Source organism: Zalophus californianus, chromosome 7, assembly GCF_009762305.2.
Source record: "Zalophus californianus isolate mZalCal1 chromosome 7, mZalCal1.pri.v2, whole genome shotgun sequence".
In the NCBI taxonomy this organism is placed as follows: Eukaryota; Metazoa; Chordata; class Mammalia; order Carnivora; family Otariidae; genus Zalophus; species Zalophus californianus.
In genome coordinates, this window is record NC_045601.1 from 104663578 (window position 1) to 104681377 (window position 17800).

At 42.1% G+C, this 17800-nt stretch overlaps 1 protein-coding gene across 4 annotated transcripts in view; it reads left to right on the top strand.

Moving 5' to 3' along the window:
* Window positions 1-17800, top strand: part of RCAN2 (regulator of calcineurin 2) — a 266749-nt gene that overhangs the window by 158905 nt on the left and 90044 nt on the right. The window contains exon 1 of one of the 4 annotated variants that reach the window (XM_027601455.2): window positions 9709-9979. The exons of the other annotated variants lie outside the window; for them this stretch is intronic. Within the exon in view, the coding sequence (XP_027457256.1) occupies window positions 9893-9979 (87 nt within the window). The 5' untranslated portion in view covers window positions 9709-9892. Of the gene's footprint in view, window positions 1-9708; window positions 9980-17800 lie in introns of those variants that run through there. 4 annotated transcript variants of the gene reach the window in all.

Sequence of the window (17800 nt, forward strand, 5' to 3'; positions counted from 1 at the left end):
CTAGAACAATGCTGTACTAGTGCACATACAGAAAGACCCATAAATGTGTCCATAATAAGGGAAGTGCAAATCAAACTCCACACTAGACTAACTACATCTTGCTCACCAGATGGGCAGATGTCCAATACATTCCGTAACACATGCTGCAGGGAGATACTTTCTCATAAATTGCTGGTTGGGAAGCAAAATAGCACAACTTCTATGGAGGAGAGTTTGGCTGGATCTAGCAAAATCACATATACACTTGCCTTTTAACCCAGCAATTCCACTTCTGCAGTCTGTCCCAAAACATGAAAAGGCATGAACAAAGTTATCCATGGCTGCACTATTTAATAGCAAAAGACTGGAAACAGTCATAGTGCCTATCAATAGGGGCCTAGTTTCGCAAACTTCATAAATGGTGGAATACTATACAGCTATAAAAAGGACTAGGAATATTACTGTATATTACTATGGAATGATCTCTAGGGCCGCATTTTTTAGTGATAAAAGCAAGACAATAAAGTGTGCAAATATGCTGTCATTTGTCTAAAAAGGAGAGGGAAAATAAATATATATATTTGCCAGTTTTGCTTTTTTTGGTAACAAAAGAATGGATAAACAATAAAAATGAAATAACAGTGACCTGTATGGGAGGGAGGAGGGGAATGGGGTGGAGGACACAGGGATAGAAGCTCTATTTCTTTGTAGATTTGTAGTTTTGACTTTTGAACCATGCAATATTTTTTATGATTATAAAACAAAATTAAATTTAATGGGAATGATAATCCTTATGAATTCAAAGATTTTATTTTGGAAAAAAAGCAAACAACTTTGGAAACATTTTAGAAACAAATTAACCTTACAAAGTAAATGTTTCTAAAAGTAAAAATTCTTGAAACCAATGAACCTAACTTTTTATCCAGTTGGTGGGATAGAGGAGGAATTCTTAATCTCAGGAAACAAACTGAGGGTTGCTGGAGTGGTGGGGGGGTGGGAGGGATGGGGTGGCTGGGTGATAGACATTGGGGAGGGTATGTGCTATGGTGAGCGCTGTGAATTGTGCAAGACTGTTGAATCACAGATCTGTACCTCTGAAACAAATAATGCAATATATGTTAAGAAAAAAAAAAAGAAGAAGATAGCAGGAGGGGAAGAATGAAGGGGGGAAAATCGGAGGGGGAGACGAACCATGAGAGACTATGGACTCTGAAAAACAAACTGAGGGTTCTAGAGGGGAGGAGGGTAGGGGGATGGGTTAGCCTGGTGATGGGTATTAAGGAGGGCACGTTCTGCGTGGAGCACTGGGTATTATGCACAAACAATGAATCATGGAACACTATATTAAAAACTAATGATGTAATGTATGGTGATTAACATAACAATAAAAATTTTAAAATAAAGAATCCACTATGAGGGGAGCACCTGGGTGGCTCAGATGGCCAAGCATCTGCCTTCAGCTCAGGTCATGATCCCAGGGTCCTGGGATCAAGCCCCATGTCAGGCTCCCTGCTCAGCAGGGAGTCTGCTGCTCCCTCTTCCTCTGCCTCTCCGCCCTGCTTGTGTTCTCTCTCACTCTACCTCAAATAAATAAGTAAAATCTTAAAAAAAAAAAAAAAAGAATCCACTAGGATGGAAAACATTTAATTCTCAAAAAAAAAAAAAAAGGATTCTTTTCTTCCCGTTAGTAGTAGTTTTGAACATTAGATATTTTTCCCCCCATGGGGTCAGAAGGTACCTAAGCATATGATTGCAAGTGGAAAAATAGGGGACAGAGATCAGGTATTGGCAGTTTTTCCATTTTCATTTGTATGTGATTTTTTTAATATAAATGTGGGGACATAAAGCATTAATGCAAATCAAAATATTCCAGTGAACAAGTTCAACTTTATAACAATTATACATAAGCCTGTTAAATTTTCCTGGGGGAAAAAAAATAAAGTGAAATTTGCTCCTCCCTGCATGGAATTTACAACTTGGTGGGAGAAATGCCAAAGACAAGATCACAAATGGATATAAAAGAGGAAATTGTGCTAAGTGCAATGAAAAAACAGTGTGGGTACGAGGAGACAGTATAGGAGACAACCGTTCCTAGCTGGGTGGTGTGTTCAGGGAAGGTATCCCTGAGGAAGACCTTTAGGATGACACTTGAAACATGACTCGGCATTAAGCAGGTGGGGAAAGAGGGAAAGAGAATCTCACGTAGAGGGAACAGCAGGTCTGAAGGCAAATTTTGGGAAGGCTTTTTGAAATAGTGGCTGGAAGTTAGAGAACAGAGTCACAGGGGAAGGGGCTAGAGGGTAGCGCCTTGTGAGCCATGATGGGAATGTTGAATTTTATGGTAAACAATGAGCAAATGAATGGAAATTAGGGTTACAATTAGTTTCAAGCCCTTACTATTATTAGAACAGATCCACCAAGAGCTCTGCTCCAGGTATTACTGGAAAACATTCTACCGCTGTTGTCTCAAAGGCCAGATGGATATCACATAGTCCTGGGGCTACAGAGATAAACATCCCAAAGAAAAGAGAAGGCATTTCACCAAGAAAAATGTTTGGGACTCATCACTGCCTCCTAGTGTCTCATAACACAAGAGGAAGTCTGCAAAGTACTGTTCAAGTTCTCGGCGGAAGGATTTTTGTTTAAGCCACAAAGTGAGATTCATAAATCCCATTAAAACATTATCAAAAGAAGTTTGAAGGCCCCTGAGCTATTCCAATCGCCTCTCTTGTTCATTTCTCCTAAAACTCAGATCTTTGTAAAATGCTGATGACCAAGACAGAAATGTTTTGTTGAAAGGAGCATCACCTTCTCATCTCGCCCCACTTCTCCATCCATGACAGAGGGCTCAAGGAGCTTGATTTGGAAAGATCACTGTCCAGGTGATATCCGTATACCCATGCAGTCCTTATTTCTTAGACCACATAATCAGGCTGGGGCGCCTGGGTGGCTCCGTTAACTGTCTGCCTTTGGCTCAGATCATGATCCCAGGGTCCTGGGATTGAGCCCTGCATCAGGCTCCCTGCTCAGTAGGGAGCCTGCTTCTCCCTCTGCCTCTGCCGCCCTGCTGCTCCCCCTGCTTGTGATCTCTTGCATGCATGCGTGCTCTCTCTTAAATAAATCAATAAATAGAACACATAACAAGCACAGCTCACCTCAGGCCATGTAAGTATTGACCTGCTGCCCGGGTCTTTCTGCTGAGAAGTACATGGACCTGAGGCCATTGCTAGGTATATTGGGATGGAAGCTTCAAATTCTTTTTCTGCATCTATGGAGGTTATCACATGACTTTATGCTTGAGTCTGTTAACATGATAAATTGTATTGATTCTCCTTAGAATGTTGAACCGATCTTGCATTTCCATGATAAACTTCACTGGGTTGTGATGTATTAACCTTTTTATACACAGCTGAATTTGATTTGCTAACGTTTGGAGGGGGGTTGTATCTATATTCATGAGGGATATTGGTCAGCACGTTTCTTTCTAATGTTTTTGAGAAGTTTCCTTTTCTTCCATTTTCTTAAATGATTGTGTAAAATTAGAATTATTTCTTCCTTAAATGTTTGGTAGAATTTGACAGTGAAATCTTCTGGGCCTGGAGTCTTTTTTATTGCTTTAAAACAACAATAACAAGTGTGAATTCAGTTTCTGTAATAAATTCATCAATATTCAAGTTAAAAAAAAGTAGAGGGACTATTTCAAATGACTGTAAGACACCGTAACTTGTATCTCCCTTATGGGATATACCCAAAGGAGAAAAAGAACTGGAAAAAAAAATCTTAAATTGTTCCTTGTAGTATTAATAATGTGATTCCAAGGCTGCTGTACAGATAGTATGGGATAAGGCAAATGAATAATTATGTTTTTGGTAATGGCCAAGATATTTGATATAGAAGGAAGGGGATACAGATATAAGACTGATGTGTCTCAGCAAAAACACTGTAGTCTTGGGTTTGAAATCAGTCTGAACTCCTATGCTATCTTTTAAATACATTTATATAATTCCTAGCTATGTCCACTGAAATGCTTATAAATAATAACCAACCCGGTGTGAAGAGCACCTCTCTATAAGTATATAAATTATCACCTGAAAATACATTAAAATACTTGCTAAATGGAACTGAGCCTCCTTGGAGAAATTGTTGAGTCTTCATCTGAAACAGGAAATGGACAAGATGAGCCTGGAATATCTTGTCATGCCAGAAGGAGAGGTAGCCCTCGAAGACACTGGGATTGTGTCAAAAGGAGGAGCCAACCTGATTAGACTCTCACCAACCAAAATGGGCAATTGAAGCATCAATAAAATAAAACTACAGTGGATTTAAACTCACTATTAGACTCTCACCAACCAAAATGGGCAATTGAAGCATCAATAAAATAAAACTACAGTGGATTTAAACTCACTATTAGACTCTCACCAGCCAAAGATGGGCAATTGAAGCATCAATAAAATAAAACTACACTGTATTTAAACTCCCTAAATATATTTAATTCATGAGTTCATAATAACACTTAAAAAAACCTCAGTGATCTTCTTTGAAGGATAATAAGGAAACAAATTATTTTTAAAAACTAGCTAATAAAGGAAAAGAGTAAAGTGTGTATTTTGCCTGTCTTACACAAATGTAGGTGAGTAGTTCCTCTTCATGGAAGTAGTCCATGAACACATGAAGAAGGAGTACCATTATTTTGCAAATGCTAAAGAAAGAATGAGTCTAGGCATTTGCATGAGAGGAGAGACAGCCTGGCATTACCTACTCCCTGATGGAAGAACACAACACCATCTAGGAAGGAGTCCTGCCACACCTGAATCCATCAGTCTTCTGAATCTAACTAACAGGACCTACAGGTAACAGAGGAACAAGTTAAATGACACTGTGGAGCTCATCATGAAAATACAGACTGGGGAAACTAAAGGACAAATGGCATGATTTCATCATCAACAGCAAACTGCAAGGAAGGAAAAAAAAAAGAAGGGATGTGGGAGAATTCTATAGATTAAAAGAGACAATGAAGACACCACAGCTTGGATTCCAATTTAAACCAACAAACTTAACAAATGAAGGAAAGAAGAAAGGAAGGGGACAGCAGGATGAGACAGGGGAGGGAGCAGAGAGTGGATGAGAAGAAAGGGAACATTGGTAGTTTGGAGCAATGTGCACGCTGGCAGGATATTTGATGATATACTGAGGAAGTAGTCTTTCTTTTGGGTTGTGTGATGATAGGTATTGTGATTTCCAAAGAGGAACCCTTATCTTTTCGAGATATATACTGAAATGTTTACGGGAGATAGGGTCAGACGTCTGCTTCAAAATAACTGGGAGTGAGTAGGGACATGAAGCAGTGATCCTCAGACTTGGCCTTGCATTGGAATCACCTGGAGGGCTAATTAAAATACAGATACCAGCCTCACCTCCAGAGATTCTGATTCAGTCTTGGGTGGGATTCAAGAATTTGCCTTTCTAGCAAGTTTCCAGATGATGCTGATGCTGTTGGTGGGGACCACACTCTGAAGCCCACTGGCAGAGAGGAAGCAAGATTGGCCCCCAAAGTTATTCTTGCACCTGACTGGTGGGTATGTGAAGGCTTATTATTATATCCTTTCTAGTTCTGAATATGTTTGAGGTTTTTGATGATGAATATTAAAAACAAGTGATACCAAAAGACATGTAGAGGAGCAAAGCCTTTGACATCCCATAGCTTTCATGGGAATATTTGTGCTCATTAGCAAGGCAGATTTGGCTGCTGCCTCTGGATGAAAAAGGTGCATATCTCCTCCTGCCTACTTAGAGGTGACTGTAAGAATGGCTTGGCCGGAGGGGCAGGAAAGTGATCTTTGTCTAAAGGGTCTGCATCATGTTGCATCCATTTTCTTAACGTGGTCAGTCATTGGAAAAGCAGTGGTTTGGATGAATTGTATGATTTTATGGCCACTTCTGCTGGGAAAGGGTGCTCCTGAGCAGAGCTGTGCCAGGATTCAGCTGTCAGGAATGGGGGTGATCACTGATTTTCTATGCCCATATACCTTCCTGCAAGGACCTTTCTAAAACTAAAACTCCTAGATCAGAAGGCACCTCTTTTGGGTTGAGTCCCTCTACTTGTCTTTTAAGATGCATTTATTCATTTACTTATCCATTCATGCATCAGATATTTAATAGAACACCTCCTAAGTGTCAGGTACTCTTCTAGCCCTCGAGAATAAGCAGTGAACAGAATAGGCAAAATCTCTGCTTTTGTGGAGATTAAATTCTAGTTGGAGGAACAAACAATAAATAAAAAAGTGAACAGTAATTTCAGAGAATGAAAAGTGCTATGAATAAAATTAAAATGAAGATGCTGGGATAGGGATTGATTCTGTGTGTGTGTGTGTGTGTGTGTGTGTATGTACATGCATGTGTATGTTTGTGTACACATTTTATTTTAGGTGATCAGGGAGAATTTCTCCAAAGGGATGGTATCTGAGCTGAGAGATGGATGATAGGAAGGATCCGGCCATGAAGAGATCTGGGTATGTTCAGACAAAGGCAATAGCAAAGTACAAAGGCCCTGAGATGAGAAGGAACTTGGTGCTTCTTTGGAATGCCAAGAAAACCAGTGGGTCTGGGAGATGGGGGCACAGGGAAAAATGGTATAAGATGAGATGGGAGAGTGGGTAGGAGCCAGGGCATGTAGGGCCTTATAGTCATCAGCCAGGGTGCTTATATACATACCCCAGACACCTCCAAGCCTGTCAGTCATCTCCCAGCTATAAAATCTACACTCTATCTAGAGAAACAGGACACTATTTTAACATGGAGGCCCCTTAGGGGCTCTGGTCTATAGGAAAATGACTGCCTTTGTAGAGGCAATTGAATTGTATTAAATATCCAATTTGTTGAACCAACCTATTTTAAAAGCGCAATAATTTTATTTTAGAATCACCATATGCTCTCAATGCATATAATTCCACCCTAAAAACACTATTTACTCAACTTAATATTCGGTCCCCTTGTTAAAATACAGATTCCTTTGTGATGGGTAATACTCTGAGTTATCAGTCATTTCATGCTAATATAAATGAGTTGATACCTGTATCCTTGAAAAGAGTTTTAAGAGAGGAAAGCATAAAGTTAGTGGTTTCTGGAGCACAGGAAGGAATCTCCAGTGCAGAAACAAATCAGAATGGAGAAACTAAGGATGCATCAGAAAAAAGTACTTATGTTACAATTTTGAGTGGGTCTCTGCCTCCTGGATAGACTAATGTCCTCCTGCCAAGACTTATCATAGCATGGCTGTTTTCTTGAAATAACAGATGTTAGTCCTTTCTAGCTCTTTCCTACATAGAAAGTGTGAAAGAATGCACAGATCCCAGTGATTACAATGCGGTGTTCCTACTGCCCTGCTGTTCCTTGATGGGCACTGGACATGCATGCTGGACCTAACCTCTGCAGATGAAATGTTTTCAGGACTGAAACAGTGGTCCACTGCACGCAGATCAGTCAGCTGATGTGAACAGACCATAGGCATCGCTTCCCAACTTCGCATTCAAGTGACTTCATATTAGTTGCTTTCAATCGGCCCTGATAAGAGTATTTACACCACAGAAATCAGCGAACACTAGACCCTGGGCTTTTCTTTTCAGCGAGCTGATTGTTAGACACTTAACAGCATGCCGCTGGTGTGAAATTTTACAAAAGTCAATTTTAGCATATGCCATGGCATATGGAAAGAGTAGTGATGTCTTTGTTTTGCCTCTTGAACAGATGTCGATGGTATTCAAAATTATATTCATCTTCGTATATACTTTACATTTTAGCTATATTTATGTATATATATAAGCTCCATATATGTTCTCAAAAACTTTTCCTGGCATTCCATGGTCAACTGAGTAGACACTAAGGGTCCCTCAAGGCTTTGAGTCATCTGTCTCTTGTTCCCTTGTCTACTCCTGGCTACAGTCAAATTTGAGCTTCAGTATGCCTTGCCCCTCAAATAACCTATTCTTTTTTTGGTCTGAGCATTTCTAGTCTGCTGCCCCTATCTGATGGGCTCCCCTCACCTTCTCTGTCTACCGAGCCCTACCCATGTTGCAAGATCAGAGCAGAGGCCATGTCCTCCTTCTTGATGCTCACCTGCCGTAACTGCCTTCATTAGCCATTGCTCTTCCTCCAGGGTTGCCACTAAATGCTGTCTGTAGCTCCTCAGCCACCATCTCGACGGCCACTGGCTCATTGTATAGATGTTTGTCTCCATGTCTTATCTCCTCCACTGGATTTTAAGCCCCGTGAGGATAGTGAATTTTGCCTATTCATCATTTTACCCTTAAGAGGATCTGGTACAGAGCTTTGCATATAGTCATCACTCAATAAGTGTTAGCTAAATTATCTGCATATATGACTTCATACTCCCCAAAGTGGCCTGGACACCATAGTAAGTGCCACACAGACACACACAGATACACACAGACAGACACACCCACAAAATTTCATCAAATATTTGTATTTGTGGACTGCTTTCATTTAGCATGGGAAATCTCTTACTGAAGGGGAACGGACACTAAGTCCAATTGTAATCCAATGAGGACCAACCACAAAACTTGTACTTGTGGTCTGAAAAGTCACCTTTCTCATCTGCATGCAAAATGGGAACGCTTTGTCCAATCATGTGTTAGAAAGGTGCCAATCTGATGCTCTCATGGCCACCAAAGATGCCACCGCATTCCCAGGGGGAATAAATCCTGCGAGAATGTTAGTGAGTTCTACTGGGACTTTTACAACTAATGATAAAATAAAAACTCATCTGATATTTTCTCTTTGCTCACCCCTGCCATCAAAGAAGGCTATTCCTGTTTAGTTGATTCATTCATTAAACAATTGTTGCCTTCTCTTTCCACTCTGCTCAAGTCTCAGATACAAAGGTGAATTATCCGTGGCCCTGCCCCTCAGCGATACACAATCAGGAAGAGAGACCAAAAAAAGCAACCAGACACATTCAAAGTCTCAGGCGAAATAGAGCCCCGAGGCTCTGACAGTGACCCACATCAGTGCATTTGCCCATTAGACTCTGCCATCTGTCCCTGCATGAGACGTTTGCTCTAACTCCTTTTCCACGATTGCTTTTGGTTTGAATGACCTTGGAGATAGTCTGAAATCTCGTGGTTGGAAGGGTGCTTTTAGAGTTACTGGTCTGCACTTATGTGCTTCAAATAGAATTTCACAAACCTCTAATTATCTTCTCCTACCAGGCCGCCTAAATGACTGACGACCAGCTCTTTAGTCACTCCAAGAATGGATTTCTATTCAGCCCGTGCCCGGGATGCATTAGGATGTCCAGAACATGTGTGGCTGCTGAGCGGCACAGGGCAATTAACAGAAGCCAAGCAATTTGCAAAATGCCTCAACTTCCTGCTCATCTCTGAGGCAGAAAATTGTCACACCTTAACCTCAGGAGGCTCATCTGCAGAATTACTTACCCACCCTCCCGAAGCAGAGCCTCTCATGTCAGATTCTCCCCCTTGCTTTTTGCAAACATAAGCACTCGGCTGAAACAACAGCTATGACTCAGTTCCTAGCGAATGCCGCCTGAATTGATTTAGTCTGAGTTCAGATTTAGCACATAATCATGTTCAATTTGCTCCACTGCACTGCCTAGAGATAAAAGGCTTGGGGGAAAAAAAAAATAGCTTCAGCTTGTGTCAGTCTTGGTGGTGATGTCATTGCCATGAGAGAGCCGGGGCCGTTCATTAGTCGGCTGTGCAGCCTCAGACGCGGGCTGCGTGCGTGCAAAGGGAGCGGGCTCCAGGTGCCGAGTGCCGGAGATCCCCAGGGCGAGGCGGCACCCGGGGCCGGCCACGGCCACATCCACCTGGAGGCTCTTCCCATCACGCACAGCTCTCAGGTCGCCTAGCTCTTGATTGAAAATTCAGGAGGGGGAATGCCAGCCCCTAGCATGGACTGTGATGTTTCCACTCTGGTTGCCTGTGTGGTGGATGTCGAGGTCTTTACCAATCAGGAGGTTAAGGTATGAACCTGCAATCTTCCTTTTCATTGTTGCTGGTTGTGAAGCTGCTCGGCAGAGCCTTTTTTAGCTTAAGGAGACAGGCAGGACTTTGGTTAATAGTTTTCAGCTCACAGTCTGCGCTAGGAATGCAAGCGGTGAGTGCATGCCTGTGTTTAATTAGAATAAGTTAGAAGAGGGACTGGCACATGAATTTCGAATGTGATAAGGTCCACCATTGTCTTTTTTTTGCTTGTCTCTTCTATTAGGTGACCCTCCCCCCCCCAGGCATCCCTTTCACAGTAGACATGTTTTCGTTGTCTCGTATCTGTGTGTCAGTAAGGAGAATTTGCCAGTCCTTAGTGTTGAGAGGGTTATTGATCACGGATTCAATGAAGAAGGCACACATAATAAACATCCCACCCAGGACACCCTGAGAGTGGGACAGTAAGCCCTTCAGGGCCCATCACTGCACTATGCCATGATGTGGTCTTCCAGTGGAACAAAAGCTGTTATACAGATGACAGGTTCAATCTCTAGCTCTCTGGAAATCAAAGTTGCACAGCAGCCGCCGAAATTTTCTTTGTCAGGCAAAGGAAGCAAGTCATTTTCCCTCAGCAGTTGTCCATCAAGAAAGTTCAGCCGTAAATAAATTTTGCATCTTAAGATGTAGGACTCCAGGCCGTTGGTCCCCACAGATTGTCTGCAGCAACCATTTAATTGTCTAGGTAATTGTCCCCTGATGAGAGTCGGTCTTTTTTTCCCCTCATTTGGTTTTATGTTATGAAAAAGAGTCCAGGCTTGGAAAACGGGGATTTTACTTTCCTTTTTCGTATGGCAAAGAAGAGCTAGCAGAAGCCTTTTACTTGAACAGTTCACACAGAGAAAGGACAGTTACTCATTGTGTAACGGGAGGAAGCAAAGGGGAATTACAGTGCATAATCATTTTCTGCCTTCACCTTAGTCTGTACTCAAAGGAAGACCCTGCATTCTGCATTGTTGAGTGTGTGTAGGTGACACCCCTGGGGCTTCCCAGGTGGGGATTTATGCTTTCACTAGCATATCACTAGCCTAACACTTGGCTCTGTCATTCAGGACTGCGGTTTCGAACCCTCTCTTGACATGGATTCGAGAATCCGGTTTGTTGTTCCTGCATATTTCAAATGTGTGGCTCCGTGTTTACCAATTCTGCTGGTGCTGTGCCTGTGTCTACCACCTGTCATATTGAGGTTCGTAAAAACAGGATAGCATGGTTTAGTGCCGCCTCTGCTTGTGTCCGAAATGGAAACGTGCGTGCGGAGACTCCCAGTGCTGCGAGTCACACCTGCCAGAAGCACCCCAGGAGAGAGCACAGCCATGAAAGCCCCTCCAGTTTAAAACCAACTTCCAGTCCGGTGCAGGTAGCTGGATAGAGAGACATCTTCCAGCAACTGCTGGTACAGAATTATGTGTCTGTCGAGTCAAACTTCCTAGTTCCCCTCTGTCCTTAACAGTTATCTGTTGATTACATGCGTGCTCAGCAAACGTCATAAAATAATCTGAACTTTTTTTAGTCCGAGAAATGATAGTGAGAACATTTTCATTCGGGACCTGCAATATGCCAGGTATTGTGCTTATTCAAGAGGGAGCTTAAAATATGTTTATATGACAGATGGGTCTGTGATAAAGACATACGATATTTCTTAAAGATGGAGTGTTTTGTGGAATTAAGGGGACACAACATTCTTACAGCTGGCTGTCCTTGAGTGGCTGGGAGGGCTTTGTGGAGAAAGTGATACTTGCACTTGAAGGTGGGTAGATTTTGATACAGAAGAGGGGTGGCATGGGGATGGAAAGCGTTCCATTTTGCAGTTGGGTGAGTCAATGCATTTGACTGCAGTAGGTTCTCTGTGAGGGATTGGAGGGGAAACCGGGGAGTGAGTCAGGGCCAGATTATAACGCAGCTGACACTGTTCATCAGAAATGTATGGGTTTTTCTGGCAAGACTCTCCCCAGAAAGATGTGTTAGATGTCTTTACTGCTAGACACCACTGAATCACAATGGATTTGTTTCTTTGCGGCAAGTTACCTAATCTTTCTTGTGCCTTATTTTCTCACCTGTAATGTAGATACAATAGTAGTTTCTACCTCAGTGGCTTGGTAGGAGGATTAAAGAAAATTATACATGTGAGATAATTAACACAGCGCCTGACACATATTTAGTGTTCAATAACTGTTAGCTCTAGCTGTAACTGTGTCCCCCTCATCTTTTTAGACATCCTCTGAAGGTGACAGGTTCCTTTTGCCAGTTAATTGGAATGTCTTAACTCCAGCTGAGTTTACAGTGACAGTCCAGGACAGTGAACCTGCTTTCCCTCCCAAATCCCCAAATACACACACACACACACACACACACACACACACACACTAGCAACTTAGAAAACACAGCACTTCCTTTTAGACACTTAATGTGAAATGGTGACATTATTGGGGCGCCTGGGTGGCTCAGTCATTAAGCGTCTGCCTTCGGCTCAGGTCATGATCCCGGGGTCCTGGGATTGAGCCCCACATCGGGCTCCATGCTCAGTGGGAAGCCTGCTTCTCCCTCTTCCACTCCCCCAGCTTGTGTTTCCTCTCTCTGTGTGTCTCTCTCCGTCAAATAAATAAATAAAATCTTAAAAAAAAAAGGTGACATTATTATTAAACAACGATCTACTTTGTGCTTATTAAAAAGGGGGAAAATGCACAAACTAAGGCGGGCCAAAGAGGTTTGTTGAGAAAAACCACATGTTCCTTGTTTAAAAGTGAGCATTGCTTCTTGTCACGAAGAGATGTTCAAATGTAAAATTCTGGCACCGAAGTTTCTCCAAAGGTAAATTTCATTAATTACCAATCTCCTATACGTGGTGGAGCCAGGAGTTCCTTTCTTCAAAGTCTTTAATATTTAGTGTTAGACAAAAGGGAAGCACCTGGGGCGGGGGGCATTGTCTCACATGCCTGCAATCCAGCTTCCTTGATCTCAGGCTTTCTTGCATTTTACAGATTCTCCCTTTAAACAGGTAGTGCCCTTGGGAAAGCAACCACATCAGGGTTATGCAACCAGCAAGCACTCTTCACAAGTGCAGTGGTTTATTTGAAAGGAGTGGAGACATATGCAAATCTAACATCCTGTTGCAACTTAGAAGACCTTATCCTCAGCGGGGGATCTCAGCTGGTTGCATTGAGGGCCCTTTGGGCTCCAATGTCCTAAATTTCATCAAAACTGCTAGAGCAATAGTACCAAAAAGAGGAGGAAATCAAGCAAATAGAGTTCTGCCATATTTGTCTTTCTCCAGAAACTCCATTGGTGGTGATATGAACTTAGCTGTCTGTATTATGGCATAAGAATGTTCAGACAGATGAAGAAATTTGAAGCCCTCCCAATAGAAGGAAGATGATATGATGAAAGGTAGATTTTGCGTGCGTGTGTGTGTGTGTGTGTGTGTGTGTGTGTGTGTGTGTGTGTGTGTAGGGTTGGTTTTGTATGGTATTCTTCCCGTATTTCTGAAAATGGTCTTCCTCCTCCACAAGGAGCCAAATCCTTGGAAAAAATGAAAGGGCTCCAGATATGGGTAATGAAATTAATACTTTGCTTTAATCCATTGGTGCTTAACCCTGGTTGCCCATTGGGATCCCCTGGAGAACTTTAAAAAATATTGACAATGCCCAGGCCCCAAGCCCAGAACTTGGCCGGTGGGAATGGAGCCCAGATACAGATTATCCAATAAAGTCAGGATCTTGTCTCTTCTAGGCTCAGATGGATGCAGGTGGGGTCAGGGAAGAATTACCTGAGTAACCTCTGCTTAAACACTTTGACCCATATCCCCCAAATGAAGATTTGGCATATGCAGTTTTAGAAGCAGTGTCTCCAAGCTGTCAGAAATGTTGAGACTCACCCAACATTTTTTGACCAGTTCACCACACCTGCAGTTCTTCCACCTGGTTCCCAGCCAATGATAAACACTCTTCTCCACTGCTGGCCACCGTGGGTGCCTTCCCAGAGCTGCAGAGGCAGCCTGCGGAAGAATGTCCCCCCTCCCCTTTTGGACAGCCTAGCCTGGGGCCATCCCTTCTCTGCAATGAAAGCTTCCCCTATGGAAAAGAGGTGGATGCCTCCTCTCTGGGCTAGAGGGCTTCTGTTTCATATTCCATGGATCCAGTCTTTTCTCCATGGACATTCATATGGGGGACAAGGAGCTCACAAAGCTCCTTTCTGCTCATTGGGAAACAGGCAGAAGGCATGATAGGTCTTATTGGAAGAACAAAAGTTTCAAAGACTGTTGGAGCTAGAGATTTGTTCATTCCTTCAAGAACATGTGTACGGTGCACTTAACTACTAGCCAGGCAATGCTTTAGGCACTGGGAGGTGGACAAGACAGACATCCCTGCCCTCACGGAGTGTATATTCCAACATGGGAGGTAGATAATCAACTAGTAAACAGATAAATGTATTCTGTAATTTCAGGTATAATAAGGGCTATGAAGAAAAATGAGGCACAGGGAAGATAAATTATTGGAGGAGGGGTTGCTTTGGGGGTCCTTTGAGCTCCGATTTCCTAAATTTTGCTAAAGCTGCCAGAGCAATAGTACCAAAAAGAGGAGGAAATCAGGAAAATAGAGTTCTGCCATATTTGTCTTTCTCCAGAAATTCCACTGACCGCTTTTTGAATGGATGGCCAGTGGAACCATTTCTGGGAGGTGACAGTTTATTTTTTTTATTAACATATAATGTATTACTTGTTTCAGGGGTACAGGTCTGTGATTCAACAGTCTTACACAGTTCACAGCACTCACCATAGCACATACCCTCCCCAGTGTCCATCACCCAGCCACCCCATCCCTCCCACCCCCCTCCACTCCAGCAACCCTCAGTTTGTTTCCTGAGATTAAGAGTTTGTTATGGTTTGTCTCCCTCTCTGGTTTCGTCTTGTTTCATTTTTCCCTTCCTTCCCCTATTATCCTCTGTCTTGTTTCTCAGATTCCTCATATCAGTGAGATCATATGATAATTCTTTCTCTGACTGACTTATTTCGCTTAGCATAATACCTTCTAGTTCCATCCACGTCGTTGCAAGAGGTGACAGTTTATTAAATGTCATTGTTCCAATGTCATTCAGAGATCTAAATGAAGTGAGTGAGAGAGCCATGTATAGTTCTTAGGGCAAAGCATTCCAGTAGAGGGAGCAGTAAATGCAAAGAGAGGCTATCTTATTTGAAGTTCTTCTATTTTACTCAGTCCCTCATTTAGCCTATTTCAACCATTCATTCATTTCAGGGACCTACTGAGGCTATTACTATTTTATGTCATTATGTAGATTTTTAAAAGATGCTCCTTTCTAGAAACTGCTTAAGCAGATTTCCTCATGCTACATTTTATGCAAGTTGGTTCTCTTGGGTGAGGAAGTAATATAAGCAGAAACTTGTTCTCTGCATAATAATTCTTCCTATGCTTGGAATCTTAGGATTGCTATAGGACTCCCCCTTGCCCCCCATTTCTGAAAGGCCAGGGCCTTTTAAGGTAACCCATAACTCCTATTTTCTCTCCTCTGCTTTTGAAAATGTCCCAGTATCCTTCCAATCCATGTAACCTTGGGCAAGTCTCTTAACTTTTCTGGACACATGATAATCATGCTGAGAAAATGCTCAATGCTTCGTGTATTTTGTTTTCCTTTTCACGCAATAGTATGAGGTGACTGACTCATGGTCTTTGTCATGCTGTTGTGTGAGTTTTGTAAGAAACCAGCACATCGAGGCCACTTAATACAATGAAATCTCTGTCATTTTGAACCACCGGAAATTTCAAATTACTTGTTTTGTTTGGTGGGAGTTCGTAGGAGAAGGATGGAGCAGAGCTGGTATGATACACTTTGTACTCTGCTTTGAGGAGAGACAAGTGACACAAGTGAACATGTGGGTGATGGATATCGCGGATCGATTTGGAAGAAACGCTGTATTTGTCAGGGGAACCACTCAAGCCTCATGCCTATTTCTCATGCTTCTTGCGAACACAATGCTGGGTAGAAGGTCTGACCTCAGCCACGACCTTATGGCTCTACAGAGCTCTAGAGCTCTTTCAGAGTCTTCAGAAACCATTGTGCTCACTCGGTAACTTAGATGACTTTGAGCTGTACATGATTTAATTTCAAAAATTGAAACCTTCTAGAGTATTCGTGGTAACATGGCATAACCAAAATGTTAACAGAATTCTCATACTGTCATGGATGGCTATAATATTAAACGACATTTGTTTCATATATCTGTCCACCTTTAGTTTCTGAAAACCAAAAGGGAGTGTATGGGAGGGTGGGTGGGTTGGCATGTTCATAACAGATCTTACCTCTCTAGCAAAGCAAAAACTTGCTCTTTCTCACGGCGCCTGGGTGGCTCAGTCGGTTAAGCATCTGCCTTCAGCTCAGGTCGTGATCTCAGGGTCCTGGGATCGAGCCTGCATTGGGCTCCCCGCTCAGTGGGGAGTCTGCTTCTCTCCCTCTCCCTCTGCCCCTTCCCCCCATGCGTGCTCACTTTCTCTCAAATAAATAAAATCTTCAAAAAAAATTGCTCTTTCTCTGATAATACAATGGACTGGAACTGAGGCCAGTTTTGAAAATAAATGAATTAATGCAAAACTGAACGTGAGAAATTAACCCTAAAAATACTTTAAGAAACTTAACATTCTTAAAGGGCCATATTGAATATTTTCTGAAGAAAGTAGCAAACATCTTTCACAGAGTGGGAAGAAGTGATTTTATGCAAGTGACAGATGCTCCTTGAGAAGGTTAACAGATTTCTCAGCCACCTGTCATGTTAGGAGACGACAAGGTATAGTATTCAACTAATGACATTGTCAAGCAGGAAAGTCAACTAAAAACTTATCTGTTTAAAGAGTCTTTTAACTGTTGGAAAGTAACTGAGACACTGACAGTTTCTACCTCTAATCTAAGTGTCGGATTTATTGAGCAACAACAAGGATGCCATAACATCCTCCTTAACCTCATTCTCCTAAAGCAATAGATTTGAGTGTAAAAATGGGAGTACCATTTACATCTGATTCTGTTCAAATACAACCATCCATAATTTATAATAGCCTGTTTTAGTACTTTCTGATGAAGCTTAAAATTGACAATAAGAAAGAAAATGACATTTGAAACATTTGTTATCATTTGTTCTGTTTAGATTGTAAGCTTAAGAGACATCATGACTTTGTGGTGAGCAGCTCAGCTTTCCAGGGAGGTCATAAACTCTCCAGCCCACGCCTGGCCTAGAATTTCTTTATGTAAAGGGAACGTATCCCTTCCCAGCTCTAAATCTAAGATCATTCCAAATACAACTTAAAAAAAAGCAACATCATTTAATGAGGATTTTTTAAATTTAAATTCAGTTAGCAAAAGTATAGTACATCATTGGTTTTTGATATAATGTTCAATGATTCATCAGTTCAGTATAACACCCAGTGCTTTTATTTATTTATTTGAGAGAGAGCACACAAGCAGAGGGGAGGGGCAGAGGGAAAGGGAGAAGCAGACCTCTGCGGAGCAGGGAGCCCAACACGGGGTTCATTCCCAGGACCCCGAGATCATGACCTGAGCTGAAGGCAGATGCTTAACTGACTGAGCCACCCGGGTGCCCCATAATGAGGATTTCCAGTGGGTAAAAGTTATGTCCTCTCCACTCTGTCTAGAATGGAGAATTTAAAAGTAGTTGAGAATAAAATATCTACCAAGTTAGACCTTCCCTAGAAAATACTCACTATATGTGCTTTCATAGTCCTCTTTTGACTAAATGTATCTAGGTGGAAAATACACACATACACATGCACACAACATACAAA